Source organism: Harpia harpyja, chromosome 18, assembly GCF_026419915.1.
Source record: "Harpia harpyja isolate bHarHar1 chromosome 18, bHarHar1 primary haplotype, whole genome shotgun sequence".
NCBI classification, from domain to species: domain Eukaryota; kingdom Metazoa; phylum Chordata; class Aves; order Accipitriformes; family Accipitridae; genus Harpia; species Harpia harpyja.
In genome coordinates this window covers 24,246,898-24,261,148 of record NC_068957.1, presented here as the reverse complement: position 1 = coordinate 24,261,148, position 14,251 = coordinate 24,246,898, and the positions used below count along the sequence as shown (strand labels likewise).

The following is a 14,251-nucleotide window of genomic DNA, read 5'->3' as shown; positions in this document are numbered from 1 at the left end:
CGGATAACCGAGATAATGGAGCCTGTATTCCTGCAGTAGGAAGCTGTCTCTCTGTTGGTTTTGGACCAGACGAGCAGTTTTCAGGCTTATGAAAGTCAAATGCCACAAAAGTGACTCAGAAAATTGCCAAGGGTCAATTTATTTTGTATTGTAATGGTGGTGTTTTCCTTTGGATTATAACAATTCTGGGTGCTGCGATGGTTTGTGGACGGTGTCAGTGCATGTGGTTAAAGCTATGGCTTTGCAATACATCAGTGTTTCTTTACATTCTCATCTAAAGCAGGATAAGGGGAGGCTTAGGTCTGGAAGCTTGATTCTGCAAGATACATTTATTTTGGCTAACTTCAGTAGTCTAGTCACAAAAGAAACTAGAAAAAAAACTAATATGTGAACATTTGCATTTGCAAATCCTTCCTGTTGCTGGACGAAGCAAAGGCCTGAGACAGGAATGGCCCAAGGCCACGGTTCGATATACGCTTTCAGTCGGTATTGCTGCTGGGAGAGGCAGTCCTGCATCTCCTGGCTCGTTTCCTTCCCTGCCCTGTGCCTTTCCTTGTGGTGGCACAAGTATCCACATGTCAGCACAGTAAGCTGAGTTGAGGCCCCCCAAAACAATACTGCCGTGCGACGGGAAGAGTGCCTCTGGCTCAGACCTCCACATAGCTGCGCCAAGGCATGTGCTGGTGCAAGAACGGGTGAATACACGCTCAGAGACAAGCCTTCGGAGTTCAAGGAGAAGCTCTCTTTCCGTAACCCTGATTTATGCAGGTTGAGTATATATGGTCCCAGCAATGAACCGTGCTTCCCTGACGGTCCCTCCTGGATAACCATCCCTGGACCCGGCACTAGCAGAGGTGAGGTCTGGGAGCAACCTGGACAGATGATGGGCAGGATTTTGATGCTTGAGGGGTCTGGGCGTCTGAGTTTCAAGCTGCTGCCAGCCAATGCTCAGAGGCACCAGGCTGCTTCACGTGCAAAGTTCATCCTTAATCAAACAGGGTTTCTGGTGGAGCTGTTTGCAGAAATCACATGAAGGGAGGGGAGAATCGTGTTGCTGTCACTCCTCCCAGGGCCGCAGGGGCCTGAGGCCCAGCAAGAGCGGAGAGTTAAGCAGTAGTCCGGCATCCCCTCTGTTTTTAAATCAAGCACAGATCCTTCCTTTTGAGAGAGGATAAGTGTAAGTCTGACACCTCTCCAGGTCTGAAACGCCTCACCCAGTGTTCAGCAGTTGGAAGCTTCATTTGCATTCACTGTTCTTCTGTGCTCAGGCTGTTAGGTTGTCTACAAAAAGCATGCACATAGGGAGGTTTGGTGCCTCTTCCAGTAACAGCTCTGGTGCTGCCAGCCCCTTCTTGCGACTTCTTGGGCTTTAACTCCTCCCTTGCCCAGCTGCTGGGGATCTGGTGTTTCATGTGCATGGAAATACAGAATGTAAAACTGCTTCCTGCCATCCCATGAGCAAATAACTTTATTTTTTGGCTGATGATGGAAAGATATTTTAAATGTTAAAATCTTGCATTAAAATCCCTGAAAATAGAAGTTTTGGCTGTGTGGGATTGTTTGTTCTTGAAATCCAGGCAAATAATCCCGTTGAGCATTGCTGTCACTTTTCACACAACTTAAAACAACATGGGGAGGATCCAAACAAACAAAAAGCAAAAAGCTAATCTCTTGATGTATGGAGGGATCTGCTTTTGGAGAGGTGACTGGTGGTCCCCACAGGCACTGTACATCAGTAATGTGCTCAGGGGTATTGGCATGCCAGTTTAAAAATCCAGATAATATATGGTAACTTTTCATGTTGTATATACATCTTTGTCTGAATCGCATGGTGGGGCGTGGGAGTTGTTCAGACATAGGGTGCAGCCAAGGTTTTTTAGTTGTTGCACTTCAGTCACTAGTATCAGTCGTTGGCCAGATGGAAAGATTTCTGTAGGAATGCCACTTATCTGCTGATTGAAAAATAGTGGCGCACAGGGTTTAGTAAATCCAGGTTACCAAGGACCACGATGTGGACTACACAGAGATTCTTATTTTTTTCCCTCAGATTTAGAAACAGATCGCTTTCGAGTCATGTAATGTATAGGGGTTCTTTTTCCCACAACAATTGAGCTGAGGCGCCACAGGTAACTAGGGAAAACCTGTTCTTAAGAAAAGCAAAACACATGAGAGACATGCATGTTTATTGTAGCACAATGAGTTAATCCATATTTGTGGTAAAACCTTGAAATAATGTTTTGTATAACTTCTATGCTTCTAGTCTTTTAACAGGCCATGACTACTATGGAGAAGAGCGTTGGCATCCTGACTTCTGCATAACTTTGATTTGGCAATAGTGACTCTTTCTAAGCACTTCACAGAATTAATAGAAGCATCTAAAGCAGACCATAGAGGGATGTTTAATTTTTTTTTTTGGTGAGGACACAGATATCCTGACTAAAGGCATGTTGCATATGATGTGCACAGCCATCCAAAACACTCTTGTGAGTTTTGTGCAACTGGCTAGTAAGCTTGTGGCTGAGCTGGACTCTTGGGCAAAACAATGAGGATTGGCATGCCAAGAAATGCTAAATGAGTGACTAGAAAAAAAATATTGGGGAGCAGCCAGTAAGGAGGAGAGTTAAAGGAGAATGCACAATGTCACCCTCCTTTTCCTTGCAGCCAAAAGAGAGAAAGATTTGCCTCTGAATTTGGTGGCTTCAGTTGGAAAAGAGGTGTGTTTTCAGCTGACAGAGAACCATTTTCATGTACTGGAACAAAATCTGAAGTTTATTAAATGGTACTTTTATACACTGTCTTCAGGTGTTGCTGATGATAAGGTGTTCTGCATGTTAGAAACCCAGTAGCACCTTAATAGTCCTTTGACAAGCAGGCATTGCAGGATGAATGGATTCACCCCCCCGCCCCCCCCAGTCCCCTAGTGCTTGGGTATTATTTGTTAAGACCAGAATTTTGCTTAAGTTACGATAATGCATTGATCCTTAAGGTGCCTTTATAGAAAGTAAACTTAAAACACATTAAAAAGTAATCAAGGCTTCATTAGGCAGTGCTGCTACTGCTGTTTGCCAGAAGCTGAGAAGATATAAATAAGGAAATGTTACTTGTCCTCATACTTGACTAATGGGTAAAGGAATCTGCTTTTGGCCACTGCTGGAGGAAAGTAGCTAAACAGACAAACAAGTCGGTTCTGACCTATTTATGGCCTTTTAGTATCTTTCTTATTAGAATTTGACTGTAACAGAGCTTCAGTAGAACTGGCTGTATTGCATGTCTGACATGAAGCTAGCAACATTCAAAAATCCTGCTGCAACATTAAACTCAAATCCTGTGTACATTTAAGTGAAAGAAGCGATAACCATTTGAGTCCAAATATTTTTGACTGTTCGTATCATGCAGCACTAACAAAGGTGAACTTCTTGTAGATTTGCTTCTGTCAGCTACATGTGTGATTATGCCCACAACATGATTAAGGGCTTTCTTAATGTACTCCAGACTCGAGTTTTGCTAGCAGATGTCTACTTTAGTAGGTACCGAGTGACAAATACCCCAAATCACCATGTAGTATAACTGCAAAGAGCCTTTGGAACCTATTTCTGAGCAGTTGCTTTCCATGACTGTTGCACTTGTGTTGCATGCTGTTCACAGCACTGTATTTACACCTCCACCTGAAGTGGTGTGACACTGAGTCCTCACCTGGATCTCCCCGGGGTGGGAAGTAACACTGTCCTGTGTGCATCCAGTGGTGATGGAAACCAGGCATTAGCAGTATTTACGCCATTACCTTTCCTAAATGCGTGTCATTGTTTACAAGGTTCAAAAGTCCTTGCCTTGAGCATACGCAGCGTGTGCCGTCCCACCGTTCAGGCATATACGCACATGCACAGTGCATGTACGCACATATATAGTGCAAAGGCACCATCCAGCTGGGTGCTGAGCACTGACCAAGATGAGCAGGTAGCTCAGCAGCCTTTCGGAAACAGCGAGCCTGCGTGGGTTACTTCAACTCTCGATGCTATTTCACAGCATAAGTGAATGCGTGAGATCCTGTATTTAGTGCTCTCCTGTGCTTCTGAACAGAATAAGGCTGAGATTAGTTTTCTAAATTAGTATCTTCCAAATGATGGTTATATTACTTTATTCTTTCCTTTGGAGCAATAGAGAAAAGGGTTTTTATTTTTTCTTGACTAATTCCTTGAACTTCAATGGCAAGTTAGCAACATAGCAATTAGGAACTTGCTCAGCAGGCTGCTTTACTGGGCTGTACCTAACAGAGGAGCCAGGCCTGTGTTACTGGCTGAACTTTCCAAAGCAGGCTAAAGGGACTAAAAGCCAAACTCCCACTGGAGGATTTTATTCTCTTTGCAGTCTGTGTCAAAGAGCAAATAAAAGTGAGTGGGAGTTGGGTCCGTAAGGGCCTTGGGCTCCGTTGAGAATCCGGATCCCCAGGACTTTAGTACAGGGACGTGACATTAACTTTCGTGTTTGGTTCTTCTGGTACAAAAAAACCTTGTTGAATGCACTAGGGTCTTTTGACTTGGGTTTTGTTGGTGTGGGATTTAACAAATTTTTAGGCCTTGTGTTACTGAATGAGTGCACTTATAATGGCATTATAATCCATAAGAGAAGCTTTTATTTCTGTTCTCACGAATCAGCTTTTCCATTTATGTAACTTCCTACGGTTTCTGGAGCAAGTTGTGGTCTTGTTTTGGGAAATACAGACTCTGTCCTTTGTTCTAGCTGTATTTTTGGCTTGTGCTGCAAAATCTGATCTGTGGTGTGGTACCTTATGCCTGGATAAAGCCCCACTGCAGGTAGACCATGTGCTTCCAGACATGATGCAACCTCCAAGTTAGATTTCAAAAACCTTTCAGAAGCCTGGATTTTTCCCCCAACCTTGCTCTTGAGTGGTGGTCCTTTTACGCCCTTTCACCCCAGGACTTTTTCCTGCTTTTAAAAAGCATCTTCCAGAACCACATGTGAGAAACGGGAATCAGGTTGCCGCTCTCCTGGCGAGCTGGAGCCCATTCCCTCCTGTCCTACGTCTCAGGCTGGCACGTGGTGCTAATGCAGCCCGGGGTTGGTGGGCGCCCGGTGGCGAGAACCACGTCCAAATAAACAACCTTTAAGCTGTTGGGGGCAAACCACATCAGGATAGGGCTGCTGTAGCAGCTGTGCAGGATACATGTTGATATGCCATGGGCTTTCCCAAAGGGCCCTGGAGGGAGAGAGTAAGTACATATGGAGCCCATCTGGACGCTGCCTAATTTCTGCAAAAAAAAAAAAAAAAAAAAAAAAAGCTTTTCCAGCCTTCTGTGTTTGATTTAGGTCACATAAGTTCATGGTGGTTTTGCTGTGTTTGTCCTGGATCTCATTCCTTACAGACCAGAAACCAAGCATTGAAAGAGAGAATGATGACATTACTATGTGTAATGCTTGGCTTAAAATAGCCAGAACAAAGAAGTGGTTTGAGTTCTGTAATGATAATTGCCCAGACCTAAAAATAGGTAGATGTTCTACCAGGCAGAGAGAAGAAAGAGTGAGACATGAATCACTGGGAGACACCTGAGACAGCCTGCAAAGCTCTGATCAAGAAGGTCATTGCTGTAGATGCCTACAAACTTCCCACCCTTTGACCACTATTTCCAGTGGATAGTGGCCACCAGCACCACCAGAACTGGCGCCTCTGAATTTTAAGCTAATATGGGGGGTGAGGGGAAATCTGGCTTGTTCATAAAAACAACAAAAACACTTTAGACAAAAAAATGGCTCCTTGAATATTACAGTAACAGAGGCCAGGACCAAGCCTGCTCAGAGGTGTTTTGACTCTGAAGGGAGTCCTGCTGTAGTGTCCTGGGGGCGGAGAATAAGCTTAGGGGGGCCATCAGGAATCCGTGACATTTAAATACATAGCTGAGCTGCCGTGCTGTTTAACTCCTACAAATTATGTTGTACTGGGAGGCGAAATTATAAGTGTTTTGCAGCTAATTTGCAAGTATTAGCTTCTGCATTAGCAGCTCACATGAGGAAGGCATTATCATTTTAGAGATTAGATGAGAAATATAAAAAAAAAAAGGCCAACTTTTTTTTAATTCTAAAAAGTGGCTGTGAATTGCTATAGTGTTAGCCAGCCACAGCAGCAGAGGTGGTCAAGCCCTAAAGTCACAGTGTGCAGCTCAGCCTGCGGGACACCCTGTGGCAAGTTAATTTGTCTTGGCAGCAGCACAGCATTCCTCGTGTTGCCCTGCTCCCTCCGAAGAAAACCACTTTCTGGGTGTTTTCACCTTGGCTGCAGTGAGTGAAAGGATGATGCTGCTGGCTGCCACTGGAGTTTGCTAAAGATTTCTTAGCTGCATTTTTCCCGTTAGCTGTTTAAATTTGAGCTTATCAATCTTCAAAAGGTACTGAACCATTTGAAGAACTGATGGTTACAAGTGTGGCTACAAACAATAGCATCATCTGGGGATTTGAACTTTTTCACCTTTCTGCACAAAGCAGATATCCCCTGTGATTTAAAGAATTGCCCCTCTAACGATGAAACAGCTTGTTTAAAATCATCAGTGGCTTAAAATACAACCGCTTTAAAGGTGTAGTTGCTTTTCCTTATCTAGAACCCAGAAGGCTGGAATTGGAAATGGTAAAAAAACCCTTTTAAAGCTGGTTTTGTCTTTAAACTAAATTGAGAAGTGTGCAAGATCTAGATCCTCTGTAAGATGTTGCTTCTCTGCTGTCCTGGTGCTGGCTCTTGGCTGTGAAGGTGGGACAGGCAGCTCAGGCCACGTGTTCAGCAGGAGCTGGATGCAGTAAGTCATGATACAAACTGGGAAGTTTATAAGAAATTTCTTTAAAGTTCTTTTAAATCCTCACAACAATGTATGAGGCATTTAATTGCATCTTTGGGGGGCGGAGGGGGGAAATCTGTGAGTTTTCCCTGCATGGAGGTCAGGACACAGAACCCACAGAAATGGTGAGGAACAGTCCGTGCCGAGTGCTAGGATGGCAGAGCTGCCACCTTGTTATCATCATGGGGAAGTTTGTTGTGTGATCAAAACAGCAGTGCTCAAACTGTAAACTTACTTTGGGTTCCAGTGGTCCATAAATAGATTTCCAAAACATGTCTATTGTCTAACAAGGAATTTATTTATACACTGAAAAAGTAACAAGACTTAAAAAGCCCCCTCTTTGCCAGCAGTGCAAATTAGGCTGTTCTGTTGTATGTGTATGCCTGTGTATACCAAATAAGATAGAAACTTCTTTGAAGTTCATTTCAATAAGCATTTAAAACAACTGTTTCCTTGCAGCAGGGTAGTGCTAAGAGAGGCTGGTTGTTGGACAGCCAGTTTACAGTCCTGACCGGAGCTGGGGATGGAGTATTGCCCGCTTGCTGGGCCAAGGTCCTGTAGCACCGCCCCGCCTCCTTTCTGTTTGTTATCATTCTTTTTTTTTTTTTTTCCCCAATGAGTAAAGATTTGGAGGAGAAAAAAAATACTGAGTCTGAAATGTTGCAGCATTTTCTGGAAAGTTTTCTGCCCACTTTGGGGTTAAAGCTCCATTTTTGATGGACTGCGATTTGTTGGAAAATGTCACCTGTCTCTACTCTTGGCAGCTTTGATGTGGTTTCTCTTGCGCTACTGACATCATCCATTGATGCGAGTTAGATCTTAGAACAGTAAATTTAACTTCTGATGTGTATTCAAGTGAGGGGACAATATTTGTTCGTAATCCTAAACTACTGATTTTCATAATGTTACTCTGCACATGCTCTGTTGAAAGCTTAATGTTTCATGACTGGCTTGTAACTGGAAAGGAAGAGAATCTTGATACACAAGGTTATCTTTAAAAAAGTCTGTTGGAAGCATCAGGTTCTAATGTTGCTTGCGCGGATTTTGTATGCAGAAGATTACAGCTTGGTGGTGAGACTTTTCTTAACCACCAATAACTTGCCATAAAGCTATTTCTGTCTCTGGAACAGACATTGAAAGCCAAAACTAAGTGAAAATAGATTCATTTGGTTACATGTTTCCTTTCAAGCTTATCTTAGGAATGTCAGCAAAAAGTATAATGTTTCCACTCACCTGAGTAATTTTAGATGTTTTTACCACAAGAATGCCCTGAGAAGAATGAGTCAGTGTGTTCAGGCTGAGAAACCAGGTGTGTTTTTCTGGGGATTGGGGGTAAAGGCATCTTTGGACAAAACTGGCTTTCACAGGGACATTATTTCCCCAAGCAGGGCAGCGGTGAGCTCCAGCAGAACGCGGCCCATCCTCTCGGCAGTACTGACTTCTGCTGCTCCCCACCCCAACCCTTCTCCTTCCATCCCTTTGTCTCCATGCCACCTCCACCCCTGCGATTTTCCCCCTGTCTCCATCCATTTTGCTCATTCCCATCTGCTCCTGCCCGCAGCCTCTTTCCTTCCTCGCAGTTGTCTCCCCATCCCTGTCCGTGATTTCTCTGTCGTTCTTGTGCTTTTGTGTCTATCCATGAGTCCTTCTGCCTCTCCAGTGCTGGTCCCTCAGCCTCAGGACCCTGCCTTAGCAGCGTTACTCTCGGCTCCCCAGCTCCTGTGCTGGCTGTGTGCACATTCCCTGCTCTCCGCTGGCACTCTCTGCCCTGCAAAATGTGTCAGGAGCACTCAGTATAAACAAGGATTTTCGTGTTTGCAAACTGCAGTTAGCTGCAGCTAACAAGCCAAAATAGCTTTAGACATGACAGTTGTTTGCGTAGGATGAGGTGCAGTATCTGGAAAGGCGCTGGCTGGTGTCCATGCCTGGTTAGGCAACTGGGAGAGGTTTTTTTGGGAAGCGAGTGCTGCATGTTGACAAGCGCATCCTGAAGAAGGGCTCCTTGCTCCTTCCCAAACATGGACAGCAGGAACCATCTTCCAGGCTCTTGTCCCGAGGAGAGCGTGTGCCCTTTTGAGTAAGACAAAATACCCTGAAGCAGCAGCAGGCATCTCTTGCTCTATTTTAGGCACTTCCCTCCCACTGGTATTCCAGTGCCTGAGATTAATAGAAGTTTTCTAAATAAAATCCCATAAAATAATACTATCTGGCAGCTCGGTGTCTGTTCTCCACAGTGGTTGGTGCCATGTTTCTCTGGAGCATTTAATGCTCTTGTGTAAGTGCTTGTCACCGTGGTCAGAAGACTTGTTGAGGAGCTGGGAGGAAGACATTGCCTCTTAATCTTCCAACTTGTTTTTTTTCTTTGGCCAGAAAACTAGGGTTTCAAACTAATATTACTCATGCATCAACACCAGCTCCTTGCTTTTCTTTACAGTTCTTTAGAGAATTACCTCCTTTGACCACAGACAGACTGAGAGCAGGGCGGAGACCAAACTGCCGTGCTTGCCTTCCACATGGTGCCTTTTCTAGCAGAATAAATAAATTTCCAGCTTTGCTGGTTCTTCATAAAGAAGCAGAGAGGGTTGCCTGCTGTGATAGCCCTTCAGAGCTGTGATTGTGAACTTGGGATCCGGTTGTGCTACCTGTAGCTGAAAAAACAACGCAGAGACTGTCCTTGCTCCAGTAAGCTGGAAGAATGAGCGAAAATAGAGCAAAACAGGCAACGTGGCAGTGTGCAGTGAGGTGTTTTGCATACATACGTCTAAGAGGAAAACTCTATTTAAGTTCATCACTATGAAATAATGGCAACATAGGGTAGCCGGAGGCATTTTCTTCATGTTGAAGAAGCATCTTAATGGCTGAGATAGTCCAGCCCTGTCAGACTGGGTGCTGCATGAAAGGACTGGATATGCAGAGTCTGTCTGTGAAGGGGTTGCACTGTGAGACTGAGCTGAGATGCTGTGAGGAATGTGAGGATGTGTGTATGGCTAGGAGGCAATCTAATAGTAAAAATTATTTAAAAAATAAAGAGACTTCTCAGGACATCAAAATGCTAATTACTGTCAAACTTGGAGCTCTTGTTTTACATGGCAGAGTGTATAGTTTAATAGATTGGGTAAAAACTTGGTTTTCTTCTTTTTCTTAAAAATTCTGGGACATCTCAAAGTGTGTTCTCACTCAGCAGCAGATATTGGACAAGTTAAGGACCTGTGACTAATGAAAACTAGCTGGATCTGTAATTTACTAGTGGTGGGAAATGGTTAATTAAAACGTAAGCTCTTCAGGGAAAAAAAATTTCCATTTATTCCCAGGTCAGTATGTTGCCTTAGATACTGACCACTGGCAGAAGAGTTTACAATTACAAAGACCTTTCCCTTATTTTAGTCCTATGGAATAGTTCATAAAGGAAGTGCTTGCTCTCTTTTTTTTTTTTTTTTTTTTTTTTCCCTCCTGAGCTGTATGGCACTGTGGAGGAAAACTTCCCCTGACTGCTCCCTCCTGCTGTGGCCCCTGTTATTAAAGGCAAGCAAAGAAATCTCTTACCGGTGGATTCGAGTCTGTTGAGGAATGTTTTTCTATACAGCCTGTAACATGAATTATTTCCTTGGGGTGGTATTAACTTGTCCATTTTTATTTATTTTTAGCCATGATGAAAATCAGCTAATGCCCAGCAATATTATTCTGTTTAAGGGTACGGTACTCGCTAATCGAGTTCAGCAGCTCCTCTGCTGACACGTTAGGAGGAATTACATTGGCTCTTGCAGCCCTGGGGCAGGCGGCTTCCCCGCTGAAGCTGGGAGCACGTTTTTCCTCCATCGGGAGAGCCAGGTTGGTCCCTTTGCAGTACACTGGACTAGATGCAGAGGGAGATCAATCTATCCATTTTCCTTTAAAAACAAACCACCCCACCCAAGATGTAGTTTAACCTGGACTGGTTCCCTGTCGTGGATTGTCACGCAGCCAGCAGCGATGGCTCCAAAGGAGCTGCTAAAGAACGAGTCAACGGATGCTTAAAGACTGCCAAGGCATGGCTGTCTCCTCTTCGGAGACCCCGGGCTCTGCTCTCCCAAACTCCACCCTTCCAGGCACCACTTTTCCTACACCAAGACCTCACACCCTGCCTCCAGCTCCGGTCCAGCTCCGTGCCCCGTGGGTGCAGGGCTGTGCGTGCCGGGGGTGCCGGCACCGTATTTGGCTCTCGGCTGGCTGTGCCCTGACCTCGGCGCTGCTCGCCGGGAGCTGCCTGTTTTCCCTTCACCGTATATGGAGAGGCTGCTCGGGGAAGCTGGTGGCTGACCTGAATTTAGAAGCAGCGCAACATCTGTATGAAGCGCCGCTTTTGTTGCGCTGAGCTAATTAGGTTAGAGCCAGGCCTTGGACTGGTTTTGTAGTGAAGGGAGTGTTTTGAAGAGAACAAATTTCCCATTAAATCCCATTTTTTTTATTGTTTGCCAGGATGCGCGTGGTTATAATTTCCTTTATGGTGGTAAAGTCATGCAGAGGAAGAACAGAGCATAAGCAGAACATCTCTGTATCAGGAAGTCAATAATTCATATATGACAGTAATAAAAACCACCTTTCCTGTCAAAAGCCAGCACAGTCTTTGCTGCACGGATCCTGCTTTTCACTTGGGTGCTGTGCGAGTACACGGAGGACAGGCTGCATCAGGTGTGGGATCTCATCCAGCCTGTGCAGTCAGCCCCACGAGACTTCTCCTTTAGTTGAGCAAGGATGGGGGATGCAGGGTCACAGCTCTCCAGAGACCATACCTGCCGCCTCTGAAACCCAGAACATAGCAGAAGAGGTTTTCTTTTTGTCCAAAGAAACATGGGCAAAAATTGCTTTGGGATCTTACTGTTAATGACGACTCGATGAGATCTCTGTTGGGAAGTCCATGCAGTGAGGTGCACAGCCTACACGAGGAGGACAAAAACCTGGACTCTGAGAAGGGTGGGTTTAACCTGTGCTTCCAGGGGCACGGAGGAAGCAGGTTGTACCTCAAATGTCCCTCCAGCAAACTTCACTGCACCTGAAAAAACAGCATTCCCCTGAGTTAATTGTAAAACCCAGCCAACACAGCCTCTGTGAGGGCACTGCTCGCACCTTTGCTTTTGGTTGGAGACCTTTAAGGTTCACAACACTCACATGTATATAGTGGCAGTGTCTTTAGACTTCAGCCTGTTGAATTATGTAGGAGCCAAGTCAAGGCTCAGATATGACTCTCTAGAAGATGCTTTTTTATTCTAAGAATTTTCTTACCACTTCCATTTTCAACCTGTTTTGCACCCTCTTGTTTCTGCATTTGAACCCTGGAACCCTGGAACCCTGGAATTGCATAATCCACAGCAAAAAAAATGGTTTGACTGATTTTGTTTGCTTTCTCTCCCCCCATCCCTCTTTTGTGACAGATTAAAAAGCAGCAGCAAGATGTGTTAGGTTTCTTGGAAGCCAACAAAATTGAATTTGAGGAAAAGGATATCGCCGCCAATGAGGAGAATCGGAAATGGATGCGCGAGAACGTCCCTGAAGACAGCCGGCCAGCAAGCGGGAACCCCCTGCCACCCCGGCTCTTCAACGACAGCCGATACCTCGGGGTAAGGAATGGCTCCAGGTCTCCATTGCTTCTTGTCCCAGTCCTCTTACTCTCTGCCATAGTCTGTGCTTCGCTGTTGTATTAAGCAGGGAAGGACTTGGGCAGCTGTATGTTTAAGCATGCAAACTGTGAAAGGCATGGAAGGTGTTAGATATTTACCCCTCTTCTTGGGCTTTTAATAGTAATTGACTCTTGAATATTCTAGTTCCATTATAGAGAAGAGATTAAAATTTGGACCTCCTGATTCCCAGATCATTGTGCTAATTGAACAAGCCTACCACCACCTTGCAGTGTGTATATATATATTTTTTTTTTCCCTGTAGGTTTTTTCCCCTCTTATGGCTCTGAAAATTTACAGGGTTTTTTAATTCTCATATTCACCATGATTGTGAACTAACACTTCACAGAAATCTGGCACTGTTGCACCAACCTTACGTTCTATAGCAAGTTCAGAGAGCTGAGCTGTTCTATGTGGGGTTTGCCAATATGTGTGGAGCCCAGATCGCTCTGTAGTCTGTTCATCTTCCAAAACAAGTGCTTATATGAAGTGATGTCTGCCATGATCATAAATCAGTTTTCTGATCCTTCTTGGGATCAGTTTTTGTGTACTGCTTGCAAAATGAAGGCTGTTGCGGTCCGCTTACTCCAATGCCTTGAATAGATGAAAACTCACGTTGCAAATACCATTCCTACTTGTAATTATTTTAATGCTTGACCAAAAGTAAGTTGCCCTGCAGCACTTCTACTCAGCAGGCCATGCTTGAATGATTATTAGATTAACTGTTAATTTTATTTTTAAAACTTAGTATCTTCTGAAAAAAGCTCACGGTATGCATTCCTCTGGTGCTGTGTGTTGGTTTCGAAGTCGTTTTGCAGTTTGGTTCTGACCTGCGAAGTCTGTAAGCCAGAACCTGCCAGTTCTGGACCTTTGCAAGGCGATTCTGTGGCTACTGAAAGAATCATTCTCAATGTGCCAGGAATTTTTCTTGCTTGTAATAAAAGCAGAACTTGAAACAATATCCACAGTGAGCTAATGTACCACTTGGCTCTCAAAATGTTACTGACTGTGGTTGTGATGTGGAAAAAGGTTGGTTTGGGGAGACAAATGTAATGATCAATAGTTGTGTGCAGCTGAAAGCTGAGAAAGGGCTAGTCACAAAGAGTTGAAAATCTCTGTTCAGTTACCTGTCTTTAAAAACAAACAAACAAACAAAAGAGGCAAATATTTCTGTACCAGTAGGAAGTACAGTTGCAACAGTATCATCTTTCTCCCTTGGTGTACCGAGGTTTAAGGATGCAAGCTGATCACTGTGCAGTTGTCCTTTATCAGTGAAATGTTGCCAAATTTCTGCTGCATTGCTGCAGCTGTGCAGCAAAACAGGGCTTTACTATGCAGTGGTCTGGGACAGGAAGAGAAAAAGCTGTATGCACTTAGGTCTCTTCAAGTTACTACAGTTTAGCTTTCAGGAAGGTAAAAGTTAATTCTATGCCCACACACTTGAACCTCTTTATGTCTTTATCTGATTCATCTCAAGCATGAACTTCCCTGTTTGTTTCATCTGATGCAGCATAACTGGCAGAGGAATGAGCAAATTGACTTTTATTGGTCTGTGCACAGCAGAAAGGCTGTAACTGTAGATGCTGTGCAAGTTGGCATGAACCCTGCTCTTTAGTCACAGGCATTCCTTTCCTGGTAGATGCTATGAAGCAGACTGCCAGACTATGCACTAGCAAGATAAACAACCCCTTTGTTATCAAGCAGTCCCAGTATTGTCAACAGAAGGGCTTCAGGGAGGATTTAATGTAATCATACACATTT

The 14,251-nt window shown here is 44.3% G+C and overlaps 1 protein-coding gene across 1 annotated transcript in view; it reads left to right on the top strand.

The window, feature by feature from the left end:
- SH3BGRL (SH3 domain binding glutamate rich protein like) overlaps positions 1 to 14,251 on the top strand; it is a 36,391-nt gene that overhangs the window by 13,721 nt on the left and 8,419 nt on the right. The window contains exon 2 of the mRNA XM_052813165.1: positions 12,248 to 12,433. Within this exon, the coding sequence (XP_052669125.1) occupies positions 12,248 to 12,433 (186 nt within the window). The remainder of the gene's footprint in view (positions 1 to 12,247; positions 12,434 to 14,251) is intronic.